General features: G+C 45.6%; 1 protein-coding gene across 5 annotated transcripts in view; it reads left to right on the top strand.

Moving 5' to 3' along the window:
- LOC126522554 (dual serine/threonine and tyrosine protein kinase-like) overlaps nucleotides 1–13211 on the top strand; it is a 127307-nt gene extending 114096 nt beyond the window's left edge. For 2 of the 5 annotated variants that reach the window (XM_072288805.1, XM_050171320.3), the window contains exons 11-18: nucleotides 447–509; nucleotides 1680–1910; nucleotides 2787–3182; nucleotides 5870–5953; nucleotides 7703–7952; nucleotides 9448–9712; nucleotides 11316–11445; nucleotides 12752–12841. In XM_072288805.1, coding sequence (XP_072144906.1) covers nucleotides 447–509; nucleotides 1680–1910; nucleotides 2787–3182; nucleotides 5870–5953; nucleotides 7703–7952; nucleotides 9448–9712; nucleotides 11316–11436 — 1410 coding nt within the window. In that variant the 3' untranslated portion in view covers nucleotides 11437–11445; nucleotides 12752–12841. Of the gene's footprint in view, nucleotides 1–446; nucleotides 510–1679; nucleotides 1911–2786; nucleotides 3183–5869; nucleotides 5954–7666; nucleotides 7953–9447; nucleotides 9713–11315; nucleotides 11446–12751 lie in introns of those variants that run through there. The other 3 variants (XM_050171321.3, XM_055066472.2, XM_050171322.3) reach the window with 3 other exon arrangements.
- Nucleotides 13212–13414: the final 203 nt, after the last annotated feature.

Here is a 13414-nt window from a genome sequence, read left to right on the forward strand (position 1 = left end):
CCTGCAATGGGCAAAGTTGACCATATAAATCATCGTTAATTGGCATCTTTTGTATTGTGTGTGATCCCACTCCATGATCAGCTTGTTCCACGAATTGTGCACACAAAACTGTGTCCAGCCAGATATGCCCAAATTAAATAGCATTTGGTGTTGTGCAATGAAGTGCATGTTTGACAATAACAGAAGACAAGTCAGAATTGGCAAGCATTTCGAATTAAGTAGGGTAGAATCGGTGAGCCTTTTCTACAATCAGTGTAAATTTTCTTTGTGAATGTTCTGTAGAAGTCATGCAGTACGATTTTTTTTTTTTTTTTGCATATAAGCTCGCTGCCATTATCTCTTTCTTGTTTCCTTACTCCCACTTTTTCTGTTTGGAGATATGCATGTTGTTTCCAGCATTGTGTAGCTTAGTACCACTCTCATATGCTATGCATTTTCATTCACAGGTGGAGGTTACCGTGAAAACCAGCTCTTCGCTCCTCTGGGTCCTCTGGGAGAAAATGAAGCAGGTCAGTCGAGTTCAGTGGCTCTGACTAGGTGCATTACAGTCAGCCTTCGATTATTCGGACTCCCTGGGGCCCAGAAACGTCGAAAAAAATCGGGCACTCTGAAAAAATGAATGCATATGCCTTTTGCTGCCCTTAAGGGCTCAAATCACCACAGGCACGTCCAAAAAAAAAGCTCTGAAGGCCCGCTAGTACACTTATTAGGCACATCGGTGCTCGTACGATGACACGAGATCGCGGGTGCACTCATATATAACCAAGAAATACATACTGTGTCCCGTGACAATTGCCCCTTCCCATTCGTGGTATGCTTCACCGCAATACTTTGTGTATGTTTCACCGCGTAGCGTTTTTGTATTAAGGTGAAGCTGACTTTTGGGAACCAGCATTATGCAACGTGGCGTGCTATCCGAGCTTTGAAGCCAATGGCGAGGATTACGTTGTTAACATTGCTGGCAGTGCTGAATTATTTCAAAGAAAAACACTGCACCAAATGGCAACAAGCTTAATAGCGAACGTCGAAGCTACTAGGCCTAGCCTTGTCGCGGTGGTGGCTACGGCAGCCAGCGGATCTATGTGAGAGCGCCGGTTCGAGGTGGCGAGATAATCAGAATGGTGGCACTGGTGGCTTTGATGTCGTTTCGGACCTGTGGTCATGGCAAAAGGACTGGAAAAATCGGACGGCGAAGGGTTCTCGCGTCTGAAATTTCAGATGTTCTTATGCATTGATTCTAGGGGCTGCCGTGAAGCCATCCGAATTATCGGGCATGTCCGAAAAATCTGACATACAGAAAATCGGTCGTTGGCTTTAGTTAAACATTTTTAGAAACATTTTTTAGAAACACTAATATGAGTTTCAGTACCAAGACAATGCATGGCACCTGACACTGCACATAACTAGTGCATCTATCTGATTGAGAACATAATTTTCAGTACTGCTGTGACTTTATTCTTTCACTTCAAGAGGCTGTCTACCAATCACAAACTCTTCTTCACTAGCCAGGAAGTCTGCAGATGAATAATAAAATGGGTTGAAATGCATTGGTAGGCATTTGCAAGTTGCAAGAAGGCGCAAAATTTGGAAGAAAACCAAGAACTTTCAAGGAAAGTTAAAAACCACTTTGTGACAATGCTGAACTCAGCCATAACAGTGTATTTCCATTGCCTGTGCAGCTTGTGCAGACACTGCCAGGTCGTGCTCCACCACGGATCGACGCGGAGTGGCGCCAGAGGGTGGCCGCAGATATGCTAGAGTCACTGAGCGAGTGGCGGCTGGCACGCTGCATCTGCGCTCAGTTCCGTGAGCGACTGCGGTCCTCGCATGAGCAGTTTCAAGCTGCCATGAGACAGCTGGAGGCTGTCCACTCTGGCCGCCTCGAGCGTACAGAGACGCAGAGGATCAAGGTGGGCTTCGATCTATAGACTCATCTTTGTTTGCAAAATGTTTGCAAATCACTGCAGTGGATTGTGCATCAAGCTACTCCAATGTTTTTTGTTTGTCATGGTTCATTTCTTTCTGAATGTCTGTGTTACTGAGATTTCACTTCTGCAAAGAAACAAGAATACAAGCAGCGACAGGTTGCTTGTCATGCATTCATGCATGCAATGCATGCATTGTCATGCATGCAATCATTGTCATGCATTCATTACGTAATCTTGCGTAGCATGTTCTCAGATTGCCTCGATGATTACTGGTTGTTCTTGAATGCATGGAATGGACAAACGCTAATTGATTCTTTTGATCCAATCACTGCAAGTAAGCTGTGAACATTGCTGCTACTATTACTGTAGAGTTGCAAGTTTCTTTTTCATGCACAGCTTTTCTTACAGTGAGCTTCTGTTCTGTGACCTGCTGGTATCATGCTCACATGTTGCTATGCTGAAAGTTTCTTTGTTAGCCTTTGGTTACAGTTGCATGAGTACTGCTACTTTATTGCTAATATAACTTTTTTTTTCTTGATTGCATATTGCGTAGCTGCTACGAGTACTTACTCATATTTTGTGGCATCTGTTGCATTCAGGTTTATTAGCACTTTTCCTTGGCAAATTATATTGTTAGAAAAGAACTCAATTCTTACAGCCCAATGTTTAGTTTCTGGGTCCATGACATGTGAGCTGTCTGTAGTTGTCATGTCATTGCGGTAACAGCGTTGTCAGGCCAGGTATCATTGTATTTGATCTAACGTGGAGCATTTGTCTGAGTGGCTCCTAGATGACTTCAGCCTGCGACGATTGAAGCCTTGCCTCACAAAACCATGCTATCATGCCAACTCGTTACAGGTACGAAAGCTGCATGCACCACGCCTGGCCCGCTGTGCCCTGGAGAGCACATCCTTGCGGGACGAGATCCTTTACGGGATGCCCCAGCTGGGGCGTGAACTGGGCCGGGGCCAGTACGGCGTAGTATACTCGAGTGAACCCTGGGGTGGGCGGTCTCCATGCGCGGTCAAGTCAGTGGTGCCTCCCGATGACAAGCACTGGAATGACCTGGCCATGGAGTTTTTCTACACACGCAGTGTGCCTGACCATGACCGCATTGTACAGATACGGGGGTCTGTCATTGACCACAACTACGCTGGTGGTACCACACCCGCGGTGCTGCTTGTCATGGACCGCATGCAGCGGGATCTCTACACGGCCTTGCGAACAGGACTCAACTGGCCAGCCAGGCTCAGGGTGAGATAGATGGAGCTTGTTCACAGTTAGCCCTTGCTATAGCGAAGCTGAAGAAGGAGCAGGTATTGCTTCGTCATAGCCATTGGTCGAATCCCGCCACAATAAAAGTGGCAGGGTGCATGACAAATTTTTTTGTTGCAGAAATTATGGAATGCAACATGCTGCACTGGCTTTGCTGTAGAAAAGTGCACACTGTGTTGCTTCATTCTTAACATACAGTCGAATTCATTGATAACAAATTTATAAAAAAAAAACACTGAAGCTTGCATTGGCAACGATAATTCGCCACTACATTTGTCCAAAAATCAGATTTTCTGTATGCTCCTTTTTGTTCCCGGCACCTTTCCACACCTAGCTGCAAGCCTTCATTAAAACAAAAATACCTACCTAATGTGCGCGTAAAGTGAGTCTAAAAAATGAAACATGGCCTGTCCGACATTGTACCTTTTTCGAAGCGACACCCAGTTTCGGTCTGTCATTAGTCCAATCCGCTAGCACAGCTGCCATGTACTTTCTTTGGAGGCATGTGATACATTTTTCTATTAGCTGGGCGTGGGTGGATTATGGATACGAAATCAAAGTGTTCTAGTTGGTTGAAAGTGCGAGCCGGTTTGGTATACCGACATTTTGCAAGTCTCACTGTTAAAGCTGCGCATGAGCCATGCGAGGCTGAATGAAGGCTGAGTGCACCGAGAACCATGAAGTCGCATTTTCTGTGTTGCCTCTGCCAAAAAAATCTTTTAGAAAGTTAGAACATCATTGCAACCCAGTGGCAGCAATCAGCAGAGATGTAAAAAAAGCATCGCCAAACCGTGCTAGCATAGTAACCACTGACACTTTGCACCGTATTGTCCCTAGGGCTCCCGGTTTCTGAAATCTGCACAGCGCTCACTCATTGTGGAGATCGTATTTTCGTCATAGTTGTACTGCAGTGAGGTGTGCACTGCTACATGCCCAGTCCATTCCCACTTTCTTTCCTGCTTCATAACTTTGCATGTGCACTATATTTCCCACGACCGGGTTTTAAGTGTTCATTGTAACATACGGCACCTTAAAAAGTTTGTCTAATGCAGTTTCAATAAGTACCGTCAGAAAATTTAAAACGTAATGAAATGTGATAATTATAACTGATTGAATGTTGCTGTATTTTCTTGCATAATAGAGAGTTTTAGAATAGGGGCCCCAATATTTTGGGGCCCCAAAGAGCTTTGCGGGTGTTAGCGTTGGGGCACGCAGGAGTGAAGAGTTTTAGAATAGGGCTTTGCGTTTGCAGATAGCGTCTTGCGCTGACAGCGCCACTACGGCGTCTAAGAAAAACGATTAAATATAATTAAATAAAATATACCATCTTATGATATGAATAGTAATTTTGACTTGCGTGTATTCGCGTTTAATTACAATTTAGAGGTTATTCTTCAAGCAGCAAACAATTAGTTGTGCTTAGTTTGGAGCAACAAAACCAACTTTACGTGCCTTCACCAGCCAAGCTTAGCCGTGTTAGGCCTACGAGCCATAAAATCCACACTCGAATTCGGAATCAGCGCAGTCTAATGAATCAATCTTCATAACACACGCTAGTTGAGAGAAAGCGATAACTGCAGTCACTTCTCCTAGCTTGTGAACTTCACGCATTACCGCGAATCGAACCCAGTTTGGTGCTAGGTTAGAGCCGTCGCTTCGATGGGTGCCGCCATGTTTGTTGACGCAAAGCTTTTGGGAACGCTATTTGAGCTCCCACTAAATCAGTGAAATAGCGTTCCCAACGCAAAACCCAAACGCAGTTTGCGTCTCGCGCATGCGCAGTGGCTTCGACGCTATTTCTTTGGGGCCCCTAAACGTTTGGGGCCCCTATTCTAAAACTCTCTAATAACTTTTTTCTTGAAGAATGCACACCAAGTTGGGGGGTGTTCATTATGCGGGGTAAAATTGTGAGCTCATTTTTCTTTTTCTCTTTTTTTTTCGGCTACATCTAAAAGCAGACACATGGTAGAATTCAGCATCCGATACAGCATCCGATGCGCCGATATGGCAGCTGGGTCCAAGACGTTTTGCTGTTCTGTAGCGCCAGATCAGCTAAGCACCTCAATTCTGCCGCATCGGACACCATGTCTGATGCCGAATTGTACTATGTGTCTCCTATTTTTGTTGCATGCCAGGCATCTCATTGAGCCCTACGGTATGACAAAACGCAACGGATCCGGCTGCCGATTTGGCATGTCAGGTGCAGTATTGGACGCTGAATCATACTGTGTGTCTTCTTCTTCATGGCAGCAAGTTCAGAATGCGATCATTATGCAAGGAAAAGAAGAAATGCACTCTTTGATGGCAAAAGTGGCATCTGCAATCACTAAGCGTCCGTGTTCATTATTCAAGTAAATATGGCATACCTGGCATCATTATAAGTGAGTTCGGCTGTAGTAGGGCAATAATTGTGAGCGCACTTGAAGAATTAACCACACATGCTTAGGAATACCTTTGCAGTCATCTTCGAGTGAAGGTTGATTGATTTCTAGGATAGGCATTTGTCAACGGTATAGAGGTTGTTATACAAGCGTTCTTATTTAAGAATGTTCCTTTCTCGTGCTTGAAAAGTGCTGAGCACGTGTAGTGGTTACATTGCGCACTGCTTAGTGCACTTTGCAGCTGTTGTACATACAGTACAATAAGACAACTTCTATTGCTTACAGGTTGCACTGGATGTTGTTCAAGGCATCCGGTTTCTTCACAGCCAAGGCCTCGTGCACAGAGACATCAAGCTAAAAAATGTCTTGGTAAGCATGCAGCATGAGATAGCATGAGTTTTTTTGTTTAGTCAGAGGCAATTTAGTGCGTACGTATCACACTAGTACCGTATAGTATTTTTTCTGGCACCTTGGAGAGCAATGTAGTAAGTACTACAGTTCGAAGGAAGAGAAACTTGAACGGTCTATGCCAGAGTGTCAGCGAAACATACTATGTTCTTCGAGCTTCGACAAACTGTTGGCACCACTCTGAGGCCCCAGCATTCATCACCTACCCTAAAAGTCGGCAATTTCAACTTCCTCCGAGAGTACATTGTGCCCTCATTCCACAGTGCCGTGCATGTAGCAGATGTTTAATCGTTGTTGCACAGTGTTAACATGATTGTTACAAGGCTGTCCATTCCTAGGGAAAACACTTCATTAGTACATACAGTAAAAATCTCGTTAATTTGAAAACCAAGGGGAGCAGAAATTTATTCTAATAAAATGGCGTTCGAAATGAGGAGAGCCCCTTTAAATATAGCGCTCTATAAATTGTGCGGCACAGCGTGAGAAACCAAACCATCACTGTGCCATGTGCTGGAAGAAGCCTAGGTTCCATATAAAGTCTAAGTGCAGTAAAATCGCGTCTCGTGCATCGTTTGCTGTAAGTGTGAGGGAAAACATGCTAGGGTGAGCCGAGAAGGATGGTGGCATGGTTTGCGCCATCCTCCCACGTTCCCTATGTTGAAGATGTGATTGAGCTCTGAAAGCTCGCACAATAGGAGGGGTAGGAGGGGGGCGCAGGTGAGCGGGCGCGGTAACATAGTGATCAAGTGCGGGCTACGGGGCTGTTTCCTGCTCCATTTAAGCCTGATGAGAAAGGGTGCACGCTGCACTGCTTGCTCCAGTTCAGTATCGGCTCCCTGCACCTCTTTCCTCGTCATTCCAACGGCACGCAACGTTACGGTAGCTAGCGAGGTATCAAACCTTAGCCTTTGGTTCAGGCTTGTCCGAAAAGCGATTCGGGGGAGTGAGAAATTTTGTTCGAATAAATGTTGCGTGGTTGTTGAACTTCGAATTTATGGGAATTTTTCTCTATTCGGACATATAGGACTTCACTGGGTCCAATAGAGCAGTTTAAATTATCCATCAGTTTGAATTAAAAGATTTCAAATTATTGGGATTTCACTATCTATTGTGATGCTGCTTCATGACTTATATCCGAGACAGTGGCTCAAATGCATCTAATTTAGATAAATATGATGGAAAAGCTAATTAAGTTGCAAGCTTTTATTGCACATTTGCACTGCTATAAATGTTTGAAGTCATTCCCAGGTGTATCAGACTCAAAGGCCATTGCAAAATAGTTCAATATCAATCATTCGAAATATAAAATGTCATTTGGAAGCTTATCTGAAAACACTACATCTTGAGCGGCCTCTCGCAAACGTGACAAGCAGTAGCTTGCCAAATTGTTTCTGCAAGGTCCGCAAGATATGAGATAAGAAACAGTGTGACGACCACCACACTTCATTTGGCAAGAAATAAGTTTCGTGGTGTGAACTTGTGTGACAGCCAACATTATTTGACAAGTGCAGAATGTTTAGCTGAGATTTAAGTACCTATATTCTGCATTTAGCTATGTGTAATGTGACCTGTGTACACTGGACAGTAAAGCTACCTGTTGCCAACTGCTGGCATGGCCTCCGATTGCTTTATATCAGTGGCGACTGATTTGTGACAACAGGCATTGCGTTCCAGTGTCCATGAGTGACCCATGACCGTTTCTGCCGGCAGCTGGACAGGGCGAACAGAGCAAAGCTGACAGACCTAGGCTTCTGCAAGCCGGAGGCGATGATGTCCGGCAGCATCGTAGGCACTCCCATCCACATGGCTCCCGAGCTGTTCACAGGTCGCTATGACAACAGCGTTGACACGTATGCCTTCGGCATCCTCTTCTGGTACATCTGCGCGGGACACGTCAAGCTGCCCTACGTCTTTGAGCAGTGCCAGACCAAAGATCAGCTGTGGTCGTGTGTCCGGAAAGGTTGGTACAAGTTTTAAGCAAGGGCCAAGTTAGTCTGTCATACCGGAGAGGGCTGGGTGGGGCTGAAAGGGTGTGGACAGATACATAGCGCAACATTGTAAAATGCACAAAGCTTCTTTTTTTTTTATTTTGGTGCACATTGTGAGAATTCGAGATGGTCGAAGTTAATCTGTAGCTCTGTAGTCTGTAGATAGGTGTATAAGACAATCTTGCACACATGGGGCGCGATCGGAGATATTTTGTTCGATACGCGTTCTGTTCAGTTGCTGCAACGTCACAAAGTTGCAGTATGCAAAATTTGTGACAGCGGGGCGGAGAGAGCAGCCAATCAGGAAGCGGGGACCTCCCCGGAAGTTTACCTCCGTCGTTTGTCGTCTGCTTGCAAACAGTATACTACAAACCCAAATGTTTCTCGTCTTCCAATTGAATGAAATCTTTATCTAAAAGAATGTATTTTTTCTTTTCAAGCCCAAACACGTTTTCAAATAGTAGTACGTGTGACTACTGCAATTTATAACTATTAGGTTCTTTGCGTCGTCCCTAGGTGGTGTCGCGCACAGCGAGAAGGAAAAAGAGAAAAAAAACGACGGGAAGAGTGGCGCACTTTTCAAGAGGCAGCGACAACATCCCAGTGGCTCGCTGGCACCGATGATGTTGTCGATTTCTCTGTACAACCAACGAATTATTTGTTTCGAGAAACAAAAACTACGCTGGAATTCACTTTCTGCCATTTCTTCAAACGCGTTTCACACCGCCACCCGCTCTCCTCCTTCCTCTAGAAACGCCAGCGCAACAACCTAAGTTTCCAACGGAAGCACCATTTTCTAGAATTAAACTGTGGATTGGATTAAACGTGCCATTCCGCAGCCGAAAAGGCCGCCTGTTGGATCCAATCCAATCCACCAGACGCGCCATGCGAAGCCGTATGATCGCTCCAAACTTCTCAACTCCCGTCGCGTTCGGACGAAATGCTTGGTGGGCGGATGATTGACAGGAGCGTGTCGTCATTTTGACGTCACCAAAAACGGGGCGGCGCCCCGCGGCTGGCGACGTCGGCGCGGAGTAGGCCAATCGCGCGCGCCGGTAACCGAACGAACGCGCCGAACAACCATCTCCGATCGCACCCATGGTGTGCAATATTGCACACCATGTGTTCAGCAGGAACGCTAGCGCACATGTGTGCATTGTTCATGTAGGCATTTGAATGCACAATGCTACCTTCGTTTTGCTACAGAGCTGATAGAGTGGAGCGTGACTATGGGTCTAGTTGGTTTCTTCATTGTTTTGCAGTCAAGCTGGCTGTGCCTCACTCGTGTTTGAGAGATGTGCTTTGATGCGTTTATCCAAGTGTAATATCAAAGCACTTCTCTGCAGTGGACGAGATGTGAGCGAAGCGACACCCTGCTAGGACTGTATCTTCTCACAGCCCTGAAATATCTCAGAGGCATTAAGTCTGCCATTGTGAACTTACACTAATGAAGACTCTTGCCCGCAGGTGCTCGGCCCGAGCGACTGCCCCAGTTTAACGATGACTGCTGGCGGCTAATGGAGCACTGCTGGGCCAGTGACCCCCAGCGGCGGCCGCTGCTCGGTGATGTGGAGCTTGTGCTCGAGGCCATCTCGGAGCAACAGCAGCGGGAGGCCTCGCTCGCCGAGGAGACCCAGCAGCTCTCAGACAGCCTCTGTGCCAGCCAGCAGCAGCAGCAGGCGAGCGGCTATGGCTACACTCCCTGCCGGCCAATTGTGCCCACCAAGGACAAGTACGAAATGGCCGTCCCAGTGTCCGAGCTGAGCGTCAGCACTGAGTGATAACCGCTTTGCCCTGCAACTACTACTCTTGCTTTAACTGTTCATGAAGGGATCCGCTGCTGCGCGAGTATAGCACGTTGAGGTATTGCGGTAAACATGGCAGTGCAGCCGAGTCTGGACGAGACTGACTGAGAGCCAAGGTTGCTGCGTGGTACTGGCATCTGTCTTGCCCATTGGCACTGGGCGACTGCTTGCCTCCACTCTCGTGTTATCGAAAAACAGGACAGCTTGACCTGAAGGCAGCTCACCAACAGCTGAAATCGACTGCACAGAACTGTGGCCGAACCCAGTCTCAGCAGGATGTTTCCATCACTCACATAGGCATCAGGACTGAGTACCAGTCCTCTGTCCTGTGCGTTTTGACTTGCATTGAGTTTTGCATGGAATCGAGGTGTCTAAGTGAACCTTGACGCATTGTGATCCTAAGTGCATGGAACGCAGCCCTAGCGCGCTAGGTTATTAGCAAATCCAGTTGCCTTTAGTCTTTGCCTTTGCTCTTGGTTAAGTCGCATGGAGCTACACACTGACAAGGCAAGCCAGCCACGAAGTCTGATAATCAGCATGGTCATTGCTTCGTAGAGCTGCGACTTCGTTTACCCATCTAGACGCTTGGTGGTGGCACTGAATGTCTACCCCTTTCATGCATTATGTTGGCCTCGCAGTGCAAGCAGATTGTGTGTCACTGTCAAGCTTGCTTTCGGCACAAAGTATAATTGCTTGCACAATCTGCTGCTTGTGCAGAGAAGTTTCATCTGCATTCTGTTATCAGCGTGCGTGGCCTTGAACAAATGCACCTGGGTCCCTGTGCAACTCCTTCGCATTTTGTGCACGTCCTTCATTTCCTTTGCGACATCTATGAGGAAGGAAGCACCAAGCAAATGAAACAACTGTGTTGACGCCGTGCGCATGCATGTTAGCTGCAGGCACTTCGTAAAGGCTTGTGGATGTGACTAGCTGTTGTGATGGAGGCACTTCCTTTCCAAATTTTTGGTGTTTGTCGTTTCAGCATGGAGAACTGAGGCAGTTAGTAAACCCATTCATTTGTTTGCTATGAAGCGGACTCTTTCTTTTTTTTCAGAGCAGCCGGTCCCAGTGCAAATTGTCAGACCATGCACCTTTACCCGTCTCATCTTAAAACATAAATGCGTTAGACAGTACAATGGTGCAAGTGGCGCTTTTGTGTTGACGGTACAGCACTTAATGGGAAGTGCCTGAATAGTAGCTTGAGAAGCTTGAAGCGACTCCACTTCTCTTTCACTGTCTGAAACATGCAACTGCAATAGGGTTACGTCTTGCTGTACTCGCAAAAGTGCATTCTCAACTAAAATTCTAGTCAAACACTTTTGTTTCCCATGTTTCTGCGTCAATCCCATGCACTGAATCATCAATTTCTTATCAATCATCTTAGCTAAGGCACGTTGGCTTGGACAATTCTTTCGGAGACATAGCATGCTGCATTCATTCTTTCCAAGCATGATTTGTGTATTCTGCTTATAACCTGTTAAAAAAAAATTAATCTCACTTGTGTTTTTCTTCCTGTTCCTCCTCCATCAGATGGAAATGCAGAGAGAGCGCAGGGTTGCCAAACATAACATGCATGCAGCGCTTTGTGGCTCGTGCTGCTGACATCATTGAGCACTGTCGAAACTCTCGCAGCTTATTTGTCGCATCTTAACCACTGAAGGTAAAGCAAAAACCAGTGCGAAGCATCTGCATGTACTTGCTAGCTTGCCATGCTTTGCACTCGTGTACGCTTTCTCTTTTCATTTCACTGCTTTTACATTCGTGTTATTGCCTGCTATGTGACATGTCATCTTGCAGAAGGTGCATGCAAGCTGGCTGAGCCAGGATGGCATGAACTGCGCGTGCTGCATGTCTGGTGGGAGTGGCTTTTCTATGCGCGTTAGACTTGCGATGGAAAGCCTTCCTGTCGGGCTGGTGATGGGAGTTTTTTTACTTCCTGTTGCATGCAAGCATTTCCAACATAAAGCTGCCTCTTGTAGTGAGCATTCCTGATGGAAAGTCATGTGACTTTCTGTTGTTGCAAGCATTTCTGATGGAATGTCTTGCAAACTTTTGTTTCTTTTTATTCTTGCCAAAACATTATTTAGGTGCCTCTACTATTTGTGAAGTGGGACTTGCACAGTGAATCCACTTGCAATCACTCCGATGCCTACTGCAGGCGTTTGTGCTGGCAATCACAAGCCATTTTTGCATACACATGCTTGACAATAAGCTGGCAGCCATAACATGCTTGTTCAATAAGCCTTAAACTGCTATTCGTTAAACTGTAAAGAAGTTAAGAAAAACAGTTTGAACAGTGTGAATAAAACAAGAACACGAAGAAACAAATACCACAGACAAGTGCTGTGTTCCTCTGTGTCCTTGTTTAATTCGCACTGTTCAACCTCAGTTCTAGATACGAACCAACTAGCCCTCATCAAGATCTTACTAAAGCTAAGCAGCTGTCACTAAAATATTCACGGGACTAACTTGGCAATCTAAACAGTGCAAGTGGCTGGCACTAGAGACCACTTTTTTGGTGTGGTAAGAACATGTAACCCAATGTTGCCAGCTTATTGGACTTGCACTGTACAAGTCAGCAGCTCTGTAGCACTTGTGGCAGCCTTGTTGCAAGTTGGCCTGAGCAATTGGCACATTTGCTCACTGGTAGACGTGCAACTACGAACCACTCCAAGAAGCAATCGTGTACACAAGTATATCCAACTTTCAAGCGAAGCAATGAGCTGCCAGAAGTTGTTCGTAGCCATTGAGGCAGCCCCTTTATTGTATAGGACTGTGGGATGCCATGGTCACTGATATAAGCATGGTGAATGCATGGTTGCATGTTGTTCACTGAACAAGTCATTGCTCAAAGACCGCATGTTACACACTTCTCTATTGGCCAGCCTGTGCAGTGGCCCAGGTGCACTGCTTGCCGGGAGAGAGACTTGAAGCTACATGCAGGTGTACCCATTTATTCTTTGCAGACGAGTACCTCCGAGAGGCGTCGATGCAGTGACCGAAAGTGCGGACTTGTTTATTGAAATATATGCCCACCACATGTGTTACTAGACGAGCCCACATTGCTTCCTCTACCCTTTTTGTCTTTCTGTCATTCTTTTTATTGTATTTTATTTTCCTAATGTATTTACTTGTAAGTTCAGCTAAACTGACGCGAGCTTCCACGCACACAAGCAGACATGTGGAACGTTTCTAGCGCTACCACCCTGATCATGACAAAGCAGGTCTGCATGAAAGTCCTGTTTTCTTGTACATAAGATTATTTTATATTTCATGTACATAATGTAATAAAAAAAGAGTTAGTGTAGATGTGTATGTGTTTCGTGTTCCTGGTTTTAAGTACTAATGATGTGCAATCTGTTTATATCACATGTGGAAAAGCAGAAAAATGTGCATGGTGTACACAAAATAAAGCATTTGAACGTATTCCTGTCATTTCAACTACTCTTTCACTTGTTAATTTTGTGTGCATAGTTTCGTCCAGAAACAAGCATGCATCAATCCTTTTGCAAAGCAAATGTAGAACATTCAGAACTTGACAGCACTGTGATAAACGAAAGAAAAATGGCCATGGCATCTATTGAAGGTAGGGCTATTGTATGTTTTCAAATGCTCATGTGTTACACTAA

This window comes from Dermacentor andersoni, chromosome 6, assembly GCF_023375885.2.
Source record: "Dermacentor andersoni chromosome 6, qqDerAnde1_hic_scaffold, whole genome shotgun sequence".
Taxonomy (NCBI): Eukaryota; Metazoa; Arthropoda; class Arachnida; order Ixodida; family Ixodidae; genus Dermacentor; species Dermacentor andersoni.